Source organism: Nyctereutes procyonoides, unplaced genomic scaffold (assembly GCF_905146905.1).
Source record: "Nyctereutes procyonoides isolate TBG_1078 unplaced genomic scaffold, NYPRO_anot_genome, whole genome shotgun sequence".
NCBI classification, from domain to species: Eukaryota; Metazoa; Chordata; class Mammalia; order Carnivora; family Canidae; genus Nyctereutes; species Nyctereutes procyonoides.
The window spans coordinates 9,499,361-9,513,481 of record NW_026575142.1 but is presented as its reverse complement, the minus strand read 5'-3'; the positions used below and the strand labels follow the sequence as shown (position 1 = coordinate 9,513,481).

Below are 14,121 nucleotides of genomic sequence, written 5' to 3'. Positions count from 1 at the left end.
AACTCTTGAGGGGTTGGGACTGGGAATCAAATTCGATCTGATTCAGCCCCCTCTCTCATACTTTTGTTATTGTTATTATTGTTAAGAAAACCGGGATGCTACTGTTTCATAAATATGCTTCATTCACTTAATATTTTGTGGGCAACTTTCTCTGATTAAATGTTCCATTTTATGATATAATATAATCTATTTATCCAAACATTTAGCTGGATGTTTGGATTGATAAGCTTACACTATTATAAATAACACTATCATAAATATACACAAATCTTTGCACATACCCATAAAAATTTTCTTAGAATGATCTGGAATTGCTAAATCAGAAGTTAGGACTATTTTTAAGGCAGTACATATTTATTGCCAAACTGTCTTTTATCAGTGATTTCCAAAAGGGGGGGAGGAGACTTATGAACCCAGGGAACATTTGAGACATTATTAATTGTCACAACTGAGCAAACATCTGGTGGGTAGAGACCAGGGATTCCAAAATGTCCAAAATGTCAATAGTGCCAATGTTGAGACACTCTTAGCTACATAATGGTCTCATCAGGGCATGTCACTCTTGAGACAAAATGAAGGCTACAATAGGGCTCTTCCATTCATTCAAACATGATTCACCAAGAAGGACCTACTTACTATATGCCAGATACCGTAGTTAAATGCTAAGTTAGCATTCAAGGAGAAGGGTCAGATCAACAATCAAGAGTAAAGAGAGGAGGTGGTTTGGAAGCAAACTGTACCTTCACTTGCTAAAGAGAAAGCATGTCTATTTCATTTTATACCTTCATATCTTTCCATACATTTTCATCAAATGATTTCCATGTAATTTTGCATTAAGTTATACAGCCTTACAAAGTTGTCACAAGAAATGATTAATTTTGTTATATCGCTACATACATTAATGCTTTATTCTTCAAAGCTATCTCTAAGAATAAAGTTGGTTGTTTCTTCAACAGAAACTCAAGGTCTTAGGTATGAAACATCTCTGTGATGACAGTGGCTTCTCTTTCCCCAGCTGACCTTTTTGTTCTTTAATTTAACATAGCAGATCATCTCAATTTGGTTAATTCAGAGGTGGAAAAATGTTTGCCTGCCCTTTCTATTTTAAATTAGTAGGCACTCCCCTGAGTGCCAATTCCTTTCTGACTATTCAATGGGACTCACAGCAGGCATGGAAAACATAAAGGGACCAAATCCAGAAGCTGCTTCTCTGTTTCCTCATTTAAGAAATGGATGAAAAGAGAGAGGGGAAAGATTCCTTGGACCCGAGCTGTGCTTATCACCCTCTTCTCCAGAGATTCTGTGCTTCTTGGCTTGCTTGGCCAATGCTTGGCACATTCACTGTCACTCTCTTCCTTGCTTCTCTGTATGCTAATCTCTGGGCTATAATAAAAAGGGGATGCTATAGCTACCCTGGACTTTCAAAGCCAGTGCTCAGAGAAGAGGAAGTGAGGGAAGAATCCGACCCCAGTCTCACAGAAGACAGAAAAAGGAACCAGCCTTAACAGATGCAAGAAGCATATATCCTATCATTTAGTGGTTCTCTAGAAGCAAAAAGAAGCATCTACGTAAGAAACGTATATACTCTATAAAGGTGGCCATTAGAGATGGGATTACAGCTTCATCTTTCCAGAAGAATTTATGCAGAACAACCTAGACTGGTTTCCTTAGCAACCCTGAGATAATCTTTCCCACAATGTCCCAAGCCTACAGTTCTTAATTCCATTACAGCTGTTATTAAAACTTTAAATATGTAATCATGCACATTAAGTTGCCAAATACTCATAAAAACTATTAGGTTATTAAACTGTATACAGCCATTTAAATGAAAAAGGAATAACATCTAATTTCCTTAAATTGAAAAAAGTAAAGGTTAAGACATTCTGACAATTTGATAAATATCAGTAGCTTAAGTATAAGGATAATGCACAGCAAAACACTAACAACATATCCAAACAGAAAAACATAAAATAAAGAAAGCCTATCTTCTGTTTGGTGAATAGTCAATAGATTTAAAATAAATTTGTGTCATAGATTCCACCTAGCCTAATAAATTGTTAGAGCTTGATTACATGCACCATGATTTAGTATTCATTTAGCCTTTAACGTTGGCTGCCACAATTTATTTAGTTTACAAGTACTAGATCCAAATACTGTCATTTAAAAAAATCTTTTAAGGGGGTACCTGGGTGTCTCAGGTGGTTAAGTGTCTGCCTTCAACTCAGGTCATGATCTGCAGGTCCTGGGATCAAGCCCCATGTTGGGCTCCCCACTACGTGGGGAATCTACTTCTCCCTCTGCCTCTCCCCCTGCTCATGCTCGCTCTCTCCCAAATAAATCTTTTTTAAAAATTTAAAAAAAACTTTAATCTTTAGGCTTTCGAGAATAAAAGTACAGGGATCCCTGGGTGGCGCAGCGGTTTAGCGCCTGCCTTTGGCCCAGGGCGCGATCCTGGAGACCCGGGATCGAATCCCACATCAGGCTCCCGGTGCATGGAGCCTGCTTCTCCCTCTGCCTGTGTCTGCCTCTCTCTCTCTCTCTCTCTGTGACTATCATAAATAAATAAATAAAAATTAAAAAAAAAGAATAAAAGTACAAATGGTCAATCTGGAGACTTTATGGCAGACTTTATAGCACAGAAACCCAATGCATACTTTTGGGATTACATGTTATACTAGAAAAATAGGCATATTCATCAGTTGTAAAAAAATTAACATAACTACACTTGTCAAATGCACAATATGTATTATGGCCAGTAAATACTGACAGTATAAAATTCATTCAAAGCATTTGGTTACTTTACAGTTTAAAGTAATCATTACCTATGTATAAGGCATCATATATGTATGGTACTATCCTAAAATGTGCCTGAGACTAGTTTTAATCCATTATGGTAAGAAACACAGACATGGAAATGATTGTCTTGAAGGAAGAAGGTTATACTCACAGATCCTTAAAACACAGGAGGCATGGCACATCATGCAGGGCCACACTGGTAAGGACCAGAGTCAGCCCTTACTAGGGTTCTCTTAGGAAGAAATGGCAGAGGCAGGTAGAGTCCCTGAGTCAGTCTATTATCATATAGTTTGAATAATTTCAGCAGGCTCTGGACTATAAGTCTGAGACTTGGCCCTGGGGTGACATAAACAGGGGGATTCTGGCTTGGTGTGTGAGTTTGATAAAGCAGATTGTTGGGGATGTGCACTCTTTGGGTTGGTTGGTTTGTATATCACAGGTGCAATTGCAGGGGAGTCATTCACTATCTCTAGGATTTAGCTACCCTTGAGAGGGTCAGTCTTTGCAGGATCAGGGCCCCAAGAACCATAACATCAAGAATATGGAAAATAAGAAAATTTGATCAATACAGGTACTACCACATTTAAAATCAAAGTTATCGTTTCATGCACAAGGACCTTTCCAGGGTCAGGCCCTATGAATAAAGCTTGCTTGACTATGCATTTAAAAACATGAATAAGGTCTTACATTGCTTACTTTATCCTTTTGAATATTCTTTCTCATTATCTCATTAGAATCTAATATTGGATTTAATAAATATATCCTTACAAAATACTGTGGGATAGACATGTCTGGAAATACTATCCCTTTATTACAGCTGAAAATTCTAAGGCAGAACTGGGAATTGACCTCAAGATTCCTATCTCTAAGTCTAGAGCATGCTCTATACCATGCTGATGGCTTTTACCATTTAACGAGATTAGTAATTGACGAATTCAATTCTCAAACAAATAGGCTTATTAATCAGGTTGTTTAGGGAAAAGGTTCCATTAACTAAACCAAAGTCATCTCTTCCCTGTTAGGTGTGATTGGCCCAGGCTGCCTCTTATGGAGTTTCCTCAGGGAAATAGCATATTGGGAATAAACAAAATTACTTGGACAGAACAAGATAACCAAACACCAATGAGGCATTTCTGAACTCATTTTCAACAGATTTCAATCACTATTTTCTATACACTGATGACATTCAGTGTTCAAATCAAAGATGGATATTTCCACCTGACCTGGTCTCTGCACACACTTACATTCGTGGTGAGTAAACTATTAAATATCCTCATGACTCTGGATAGCCCCCCTTTGGTTCTTCAGATACTCTTGTCACCATTCACTATTCTGTTCTGTGCCAGAAGGCTGACTCCTATGAATCACTGTGCCAGGGAAGACTCTCTTTGCCATCCTGGTTTCAACTCACCCTGGGGTTCAAACACGGAGTGACATTGGGTGGTTGCACCCACCTCTTCAGATGTAGGGATGGAGGTTCACTTCTATATAACAAGGGTAGTTGTATTGTTTACTGTTGGATACTTTGTCATTTCAGCTGGAAGGAGGGATGGAGAAGTGGGATAGCAACCAGCCCAGTTTATTAATGATAATAACTATAGGGAATACAAGGGAAAGAGATAGCTCTTGCTTGGACATGCTCTCTGGACATCTAATAACTACATCTTGGAATGAGTAGTTTGCAAATTCAACCATCTCAGAAGTTGAATTTTTGAGACCTTCTGAGAGTATGTGAAACATAAGAAATGTCATCGATAAACTTGAAAGTGCAATGTTCCTGAAAAATAAATAATTACAAGGTTGATAAATATAATCTCTCATGTCTGAAAAGACTTTCAGAGAAAAGTTCTAACATCCGTAAGACCTTATCCTTGAAGGAATGTTTTATCTTTAAGAAGTTGTACTGCATGAATGGGGTAATCACAGAAAACTAGAAAATTCAGTTAGCCAGAATAGTCATACTCCATCCTATGCTTTGGCCAAGAAGATGGCAGTGGGCTGCTGCTACTTTAGTATTTGGCTAGCAGCAGTCTACTTTCTCCATGGTTTCCACATGGAATAAAGTAAAAATAAAAAAAAAAAAAAATAAAAATAAAAATGAAGGGGGTGAGGAGATAGGAACCCAGCAATTATATGAAGATTTGATTAATGCAGGTTCAAGCAATTCAGATAATTGACCAGTTATCTGGGCTTTGTAAGCCCTATTTAAAAAAAAATCTACAAAATCAAGTTTAAAGAGTAAGAGATGTGCTCAGGGGATGAATTTCCTGGCTTAGCTATCTATATGGCCTGCACAGGCTGAACTTTGTGCTTGGAGGTGGTTGAAATGACCACATAAAGGGTGTATCCATGTAACTACTTAGTTGAATAGATTTACATTAATCCATATATGAAGTATTGCAGAATGTGAAATGAAGAAGTCATGATCCTAATCTTGGAGAATTCATGGTCAAGAGGTCATGTAGCATCCAAATAGTTATGATACTATAAAAATAGGAAGCATTACAGAAGATCAAAGAGGGAGAAGTCCTATCTAGTTTGGGTGGGATGGGGCAGGGATTAGCAAGAACTTCATGAAGTGGGGCTTTGAGAGGTGAGAGGATTTAAACTGGCAGAGAAAAGAAGGCAAAGGGACAGATGTGAGTGTGCATACCATAGTTAGTGGTCAGTAGAGGCCACACTGAAAATGGTGGACATGGAGGCTCTGCAGTCCAAAGGTCTTACTCAACCCTTCCAAGCCTCAGTTTCTCCTTCTGTAAAATGATGGTGGTAATAGCTGCCTATGGGAATTGTAGAGAGGATTAAGAGAGACAATGCTTGCTAATGAGCTAATGCCTGGCTCATAATTAGTGCTCCATAAATATAGTTATTGTTAATCCACAGTGGAGCTTCAGTTTCCCTTCTATCATCATATTTTAATTCTTAAAAAATTGACACCCTTAAAAAGCTCTCAAAGCTTCCTCATTTTATCATTTAGATAAAAAAGATTTCTTGGGCAGCCTGGGTGGCTCAGTGGTTTAGTGCCGCCTTCAGCCCAGGGTGTGATCTTGGAGACCTGGGATCAAGTCCCATCAGGCTCCCTACATGGAGCCTGCTTCTCCCTCTGCCTGTGTCTCTGCCTCTCTCTCTCTCTCTCTCTCTCTGTGTCTCTCATGAATGAATAAATAAAATCTTTAAAAAAAAAAAGATTTCTTGTACTAAATTTGCAACAGTCTAAAGCTATATGTTATGATAGGAAACAGAATTTATTATTAATATATAAAAACCACTATTCAATCACTGAAACCAACCAATTAATAAGAAACCATGGAATTATAAAAAATACACTTTTTTAATACTAGGAAACTTTCTTTACTATTTTAATCCCCAAAATAAATAAAGATAAATTTAGCCTGAATGGCTATCAATGGCCAGGAACCAACGTTTCTCCTAAAATATTAGAAACCCAACTCACCCTTTCATGACTAAATGGCTTCGTTTATGATTCAAATTCCACTTTCCAAAAGAATGTGGTTATATTGCAAAACACCACCCTTAAAATAAGTAACTGAAGTAGTAAGTAGTGGATGTCAAGATCTTGTTGACTTTTCTGTAAAACAACTCAAAGCTATTTCAGAGGAAAGCTTCATATGACTTTTCAACACTATATTAAACATGAAACACTAACTTCCAAATTAAGCCCAGTGTTGTAAATAAACAGGTGACCCAAACCTTAGGAACCAAAATAAATTGGTCAGATTAGTAAACATTTAGCTTATGGGTTGGGAAAAAATTAAGTTAACCTTAAATTACCTCCCCATGATTCTGTAGGAACTGTACTTCTCTGTAATCTATCCTCATGTACAAAGCAGCAAATGCAATTTGTCACTGTGTTTATCATGATCATGTGTCTGTCAGGAAGAGGGGCTGAAACAGCAAATGTTTCCTGCTTCAAGCACAAAACCAATTCTGGTTCTGGGCTAGTGAACATGTTTGTGGGCTTAGGGAATTTTTAAAACATTATGTGCAAGGCTGAAACAAGAACGCATGTAACTCCTTTTAATACTAGTGTTGAGGTGGGATCAACATCTGCCTTTTAAGCAAATCTCAGCAACTCAATTACAGGACCAGAGACCCATGTTTGTTAGCACCGGCTCATTAGGGAAGGAAGCATAGTCGTCACTGAATTTTCTAGGTATATGAAATTAATTCTTTCTGAAGTCAAACATCTTTAAATCTAGTTATTTCAATGGAGATTATTCTAAAATGAAATTGAATGAAAGCAAATTATAAAATATCATTATTTATATTTGTATTTAATACATATAATAAATGTTAGTATAATAGAATACATTCTTAAACACAACTTTGTGTATAATTTTTGTTTGCTTGTTTTCCGTCTCTTCAAAGATAAGCAATCATCTCTCTCTTCTTATATTAGGAGAAGGCAAAGCAAGATTTGACAGAGAAAATATGGAGAAAGAGTAGTCCTGGCAGAAAAGATGAAAAGCACAGAAATAGAAAAGCACAATCCAGGCATTGAAAATGGCACATAATTTAATTAGGATGGAGCTGAGGCCATGTGAAAGGAAGCAGTAGACACTAGCTGAAATAAAATTGAACTTCTCCACCTAACACCCAGAATGACTCAGACTCAGGTCCAGCTTCACAGACACGTGACTGGTGCCGTTGCATAGGGGCCTCCTGCTTGAGGTTTAATGCTGTGCTGTATGAAACTCTTAATAATTTTATCTTTGAATTTGTGCCAAGTGAAGTCCAATGGAACAATGGTATATGACCCCAAAGTTTGAAGCCTTGGCTCACACTCAGTCTTCGCCCCCAGTGCCTGCCCATAACAAGTTCTTGATTATTTACCCATGCTCCATGGTATCCTGGGCCTCCCTTGGCCTCCAATCTCATCACTCTTCCCTCAAGACTGGGGGCTACAACCACATCACCTCGGTTGAGTGAGAAGCCCACACCCCCAAGAGGCCCACAGCCCTACCTATACCATTGGCCTCTGCTCCTGCTTGGGATCTGGGTAGGAGTGTGGGGAGGGTCAGGTGCATGACCATGCCATCACAGAGAGGAGCAAGGCTGTGATCATCCTTACCCAGAACTGGCAGCATTACGACCAGTTAGGCAGGGAACTCAATGAGGGCTTCCTGCCTACCCGAAATGCAGGTACAGAGCTGCTCAGGATGGAGGTTGAAATCACTAGGGGATTACATGGCTGCTGGGGGTTGAGGTTGGCACAGTCTTAGGAAGAGATTAACTTCACCGCCAACCAGGCTCCTGTTTTACCATTGTGCACCACACTCCACAAATTATGTAGCTGGCTCTATGTAGAATCTTTATTCACCCAGCTTATTTTCCTGTTATTTTTTTAATTTTTTTTATTTATTTATGATAGTCACACAGAGAGAGAGAGAGGCAGAGACACAGGCAGAGGGAGAAGCAGGCTCCATGCACCAGGAGCCTGACGTGGGATTCGATCCCGGGCAGGCGCCAAACCAAACCACTGCGCCACCCAGGGATCCCTTATTTTCTTGTTATTGATAACAACATCACTCTTCTCCATATCACCCAGAGTATTATTAACTTCCCTTCCTCCTAGCCCAAATCCAAACCTGCAGAACATCTTCCATTAGTCCCCTGCTGCCCATTCCCACTGTTCTTTAGTTCAGTTCTTCATCATGGCTCCACTAGACCATCGTAATGAACTACTAGTTATTTCCATGGCTTTGAGCCTCCCCCTGTACAATCCATTCAGCTACTGCACCAGGGTACCCAAAACACTATGATCCTACTAAAATGTTCTTAAGGGCTCCCTGTAACTGTTAGTCATTGGCTAACTGACTGTTAGTAAAATCCAAATTCTTTAGTCAAGGATTCAAGGTTCTTTCTTCTTTTACCCTCATCTTACTTTTGCATATTCATTCTATAGCATGGGCAATACCTTGGCAGATTAAACCACTCACTGTGCCCTATACACATTTTGTGCTTGCTCATTACTGTGCCTCTACTGAAGCCATTTTGCTACACCTGGATCATGACCCTGAAACCCGCAATCATCTCCAACAGTGAAATCTAATCCTTTTTTCAGCTTGACTGGCACCTCCTCCATGAAGTCTTCCATCATGAGACCAGATATAATAGGACTCCATTCCTCTCTGAGACTAATCATTTAGTTTGCAACATTTATTAAGTATAGCACTTGGTATGTACTTGTTTGCATATAGTATATGCCCCTCCAATATAAATGTTTGGAGGGGAAAAAGCACATACTCTCACCTTTGCATATACCCACAGTTCCCCTACCCAGGCCTTAGGTATAATGGGTGCTCAGTGTATGCTTGTTGGAACTAATGAATAAATGAATCTGTAGTGTAAACAGATCAGGTTTTCTGAAAGCCTGGCACACCTGTAACCCTTCTGCGTCATCTCCTTTCCTCCTCCCAGTTCACCTAACAAAACATCCTGGCTGCTTTTCAGACCCAAAGCCCATCTAACACCTGTATCATCATTATCAACACTAACAAAAATGTCATCTCACACTTTTTATTAATGTTTAAAGTGCTATATTCTGAATGCTTAGAATAATCTCAAAGAGAACACCTGTTACTTGAGTGCTCTTACTTTCAACCTCTTGAGGGCAATTTTTTCATTACTATATTAAAGTGGGCTGTTTAATAACTTATAACTGTCAAAGAAAAAAGGTAAATTGCAGTCACTGTGATCCATACTGGATACCTAAAATGAATTTTTTTCCACTTGCAATTTTTTTTCTTCTGATTCCAAGTCTGTTTTTTTGGACAAATTGAGGAAAGTATGAAAAATGATGAAATAAACTAAGGGTTTTTTTTTTGCTATCAAAACTTTTATTCAACTTTAGTATTTCATTAAATAGTCTACCCCTGACTCCAGAATGTCATGCTTATTATCATAATTTCATTAGTATCTTTAAGGCCTTTCTCTCACCCATATCCTGAACCCAAGAGGATCATCAGCCTAATTTTCAAATGATTAAATTTTGAAACTCTGTATGATCAAAATTTCATTTCCTGAAGAAGAAAAAAAACTGACAGTTGAATCTGAGCAAGAAACACCTTAAAAACATAGTAGGCAATGAAGAATCAGAGAGGATGGTTATATTTTTACAAAGAAACTTCAGAATGTTTATATATGATCAGAATTACAACGACACTGATAAAAGAACATATATTTGAAAGGTTGTCAGTTTTCATTAAGAGAAACCTATAAGAGTCAGAAAACGGAAAGGATGGGGGAAAATGCTAGAATTTAGGAAGAAAGCAACATTAGTATAACTCTGTAAAAAGTTTCTATTGAATAAGTTCCTAAAAGCATAAGACTTTTGATCGGATAAGATAGGGTGAATTGTTACCAATCACATTTAGAGGAATCTGAAATAAAGGGTAGAAGGGTAGATATTTCTGTCTTCCTTGAATGTAAAGACAATTCTAACATAATTTAAGGGTGGAACATGGCTCAGGTAAAGAGCAGGTTGGTCAAAATGTGCTGAGTCCACCCCTCAGTCCCAGATAAGGAGAAAAGCAATTGAAAATGAGGTAAGGATAAAACAATTCTAGCAGGGATCCCTGGGTGGCGCAGCGGTTTAGTGCCTGCCTTTGGCCCAGGGCGCGATCCTGGAGACCCGGGATCGAATCCCACGTCAGGCTCCCGGTGCATGGAGCCTGCTTCTCCCTCTGCCTGTGTCTCTGCCTCTCTCTCTCTATCTCTCTGACTATCATAAATAAATAAAAATTTAAAAAAAAAACAATTCTAGCAGACTAATCATCATCATATCATCACAAATTGTTACCATTTCCTGAGCAGCTGCAATGTGGCAGGTACTGTTTTAGGGGATGTAATGCAATCTTCATTTTATTTTCCAAACAATTATCCTATCTTTGCCATGTAGATGTTATTATTCCCATATTGCAGATGAGGAAATTGAGACTCACAGATTAAGAAATTCTCCCAAGGTCACACTAATGGTGACTGCGTATTATGGTGTATCATAATAAAGAAAAAAAAACAGTTTTTTTTTTGAAGAAGAGTAGTATCAAAAAAAATGCAGAAACATAGAAATATAGTTAAAAACATAGAAATATATAGTAGAAGCCAGTGATGAAAGAAAAGAGAAACTTTCTGACCAGGTCGAAATGAAGACAAGACATGACCCAAACAGATCTCAAACTCTACACCGTCCCCCACCTGCCTCATGCCAGTCCTCCCAAAAACCTCGTCTTCTTAAAGCCCTTAATGCCACCCTGGGGACTCTCCTTTCAAATTGTCAGCTTCCAAATATCAAAGGCAACTTTACTTTACACTCTGTCTTCAGAGTACTAGTAGGGCCCAGAAGAAATACCAGCTGCTGCAAACCTGAAAATCTGTAACTCTGATAACACCTCTAGCCACAGTTCCAGGCAGCAGGAAGACAAGTCAACTGCTGAGAAAGCTGGGAATTCTACTCTGAGAGAAAAGATGGTTATGTGGACAATGTTAAATACAAGCTGGGAGTCAAAAGAGGAGAGCAAGAAATAAAGGCTGTAGAAATGAGAGAATATCAACTGGGGAAGAACAAGAAAAGTGAAGGCAATGAAGAGAATAGATTGCAATTCTGGGCTTTAACAAGTGCCATCCAACTAGGAAGGGAATTTATTTATTTATTTATTTATTTATTTATTTATTTATTGCCCAAGTACACAATAAGAATATGGAAGTAATGGAAAAGAAAAGACTTTGTGATTGTTCAACTTTTGAAAGAATCTTCAACATACCAATTTTTAAATGTTTCCATTTCTTCCTATGGCTTTCCAAGATCGTAGAGAAACAGACACTTATGAAAATTTATTCATTGGTTGCTTGACCTAAAACTATCAGTCCTCAAGGAGAATATAATGAATAATGCACCTAATCAATAACAAAAGTTTAATGAAATGGTATTTTGACAGGCATCCCTATGAAATTGTTATACTGACAGGTACCTTACAAAAATCTGAAACTCAATTTTCTACGTAAATTGTCAACTTACAGCTGAAATACAGAAAATTTTACCCTCAGTGTCCTTCCCACCACTTTTGCTATTCTGATCAACAGCAACCAAACTCAGAGAAACAGGTAGTTCTATTAGATACTGGAAGAAGTGCTCATCAAATGACCATGAAACTTTCATTATCAAGGATAAGAACTTTCAATTCCTATGAACCCTAAAGAAGTCTCATAGAAAACACATCCAGTTTCATCATGTTCAGTGAATAGATACTGAAGAAATTAGAACTGACTGGCTTTTGGATCTGGCATCTAATAGCAAGTTCAAATCACCGTGAAAATGAAAGGCTTAGAAAAATACCAGAAAACAGCAAGTTGGGTTTCCTTGTCCACTTGAAACTAGCATGTTTACCCTGCTGATTGCCTTTGGATTTGCTAAAAAATTATCAATTTTTATTTGTTTGTTTCACAAAAAAACCTACTTGCTCAGTCCTGTCAAAAGCTGACTACAGATAATGCTACACTCAAACCTTAAGATAAATAATCCCTCTACTTGTCCAACCTTTCTAAATTCAATAACAGAAACAATTAGAAAGGCACAAATGGGTCAGAGGCCCTTTGCTCCATTGATTTTCCTCTGTTCTTCTTCCCTACCTTGAAATGTATGCAATTTTAAACTAAAGAGATGTGAAAGTAGTTTGGTACTTTGTTTCTTGTCCAACTTTGAATGAGAATGAAATTTATTACAGTCCCAAAATACATCAGAGACACCAACATCCCATTTTCTTCAGACTAACACTAGTATTCTGGAGATTTTTTTTTTTTGAGCACCTCACAAATGCATTCTGAAACCATACACTGATATTCTTAAAGACAAAGAATCTTGACAGAGAAATGTGATATTATTGAGTGCAAAATGTAGTCCTTGTGATATATGAACTGTTCACAAGCCACTGTGTGTTAGGAAAAGACCATTATATCAAAGATGGTGTATAACACTCTCACTGGTCTAAACTTGGAAAGAATTTAAGTAGCAAGATTAGTATTGTAAAGAATCCAAATTAATGTGTTCCTGGATGCCAAAGGGGAACAGAAGGCTTAGGTTACAGGCCAACAGGGCTCTGGAAGGGGGGCAATGCAAAGTCCTACCTGGTAGGCATCGGGAATGTTGACCGTTTCTCCATGCTCCCCGACATAGCCAATGATGCCTTTGCCCCAGGGGACCTGCACCTCGTTTGAGTTCTCTGTGCTGCTGCAGGGCAGCAGTGGGGTTCCTGCGTGCACATCAAAGAATTTGGAGACCAAGCTCTTCTTGCCAGCAGCTGCCCCTTCCACCAGGAAGAGAGAGCAGCTGTCAGCATCCACCATGAGGCAGACAAAGATGAGGATCTTGTAGCTCAGGCTGGTAAGGTCAAGGTCATTGGAGATATCTTTGACCAGTTCCAGGAAGAACTGACGCTCATTGTGCTTTTTGAGGTGGCACTTGTAGTCCATGGCCGTAGGGGGGTACTGAGGCAGATTCACCCTCGATTCCAGCAGGGCACTGAGAATGTGGGCCGTGGTGGGGGGCAGGGAGCTGGCCTTCCGGAGAAGCGCCCTCCGCCGCACACTGCTCAGAGGCTCCTGGGCCCGGGAGGTCACCTGCTCATCGTAGGTCCTGTTCACGTGGATAGCCTTGGAGCGAGCAAAACTCTTCCTTAGCTCCTTCTGAGAAGCTTTCCGCTGCAGGCTCCCATCGGCCCGGCTGCCACTGGCCCAGCTGGGACTCAGGGGGACCCCGCCACCGTCCCCGCCACCCGGAGCGGGCTGGCTGTTGGCAGAGCCGTTTGGTCCAGTGGCACCGCCATGCGCCCCGCTGCCGGTTCCGGTATCGGTACCGGCCACCGCGGGCCTTGGGCCTACAGCCCCCTGACCCCCACTGTGCCTCTGCAGCCACTTCTCCACCGTCTCCTGCTTCCCCTTCCGCATCAGGTAGTCTTCGAACAACTCTGGGTGTCTGTCCAGGAAAGTTTCCACCTCCCCAAAGTCCAGGTGGGGGGCTGTCATGGTCCCAGACATTTCAGGGCCACCCTACTACTCTCGGACCAGCTGCGCCCCTGCCCCAGCCCTCTAGCTGGCCCTGCACATGCCCTCCCCGCAGCTCTCCCAGCGCGGCGCGGCTCTGCGGGCGGGGGGACCTCGCTGCGAGGCCGGGAGGGGTTGGCCGGAGCCGCGCCCGCGTCCTGCCGCTCCCGCTCCGCGCAGGTGCGCCCACTGAGCTGCGGCGGCGCCCGCGGCTCCAGTCCCGCGCCCCGAGCCCGCGTTCTTCCCGCCGCCGCCGCCGCCGCCCGG

General features: G+C 40.4%; 1 protein-coding gene across 1 annotated transcript in view; it reads right to left on the bottom strand.

Moving 5' to 3' along the window:
* Positions 1-13,836, bottom strand: part of PDE11A (phosphodiesterase 11A) — a 376,450-nt gene extending 362,614 nt beyond the window's left edge. The window contains exon 1 of the mRNA XM_055308352.1: positions 12,940-13,836. Coding sequence (XP_055164327.1) covers positions 12,940-13,836 — 897 coding nt within the window. The remainder of the gene's footprint in view (positions 1-12,939) is intronic.
* Between the last annotated feature and the right edge of the window lie 285 nt (positions 13,837-14,121).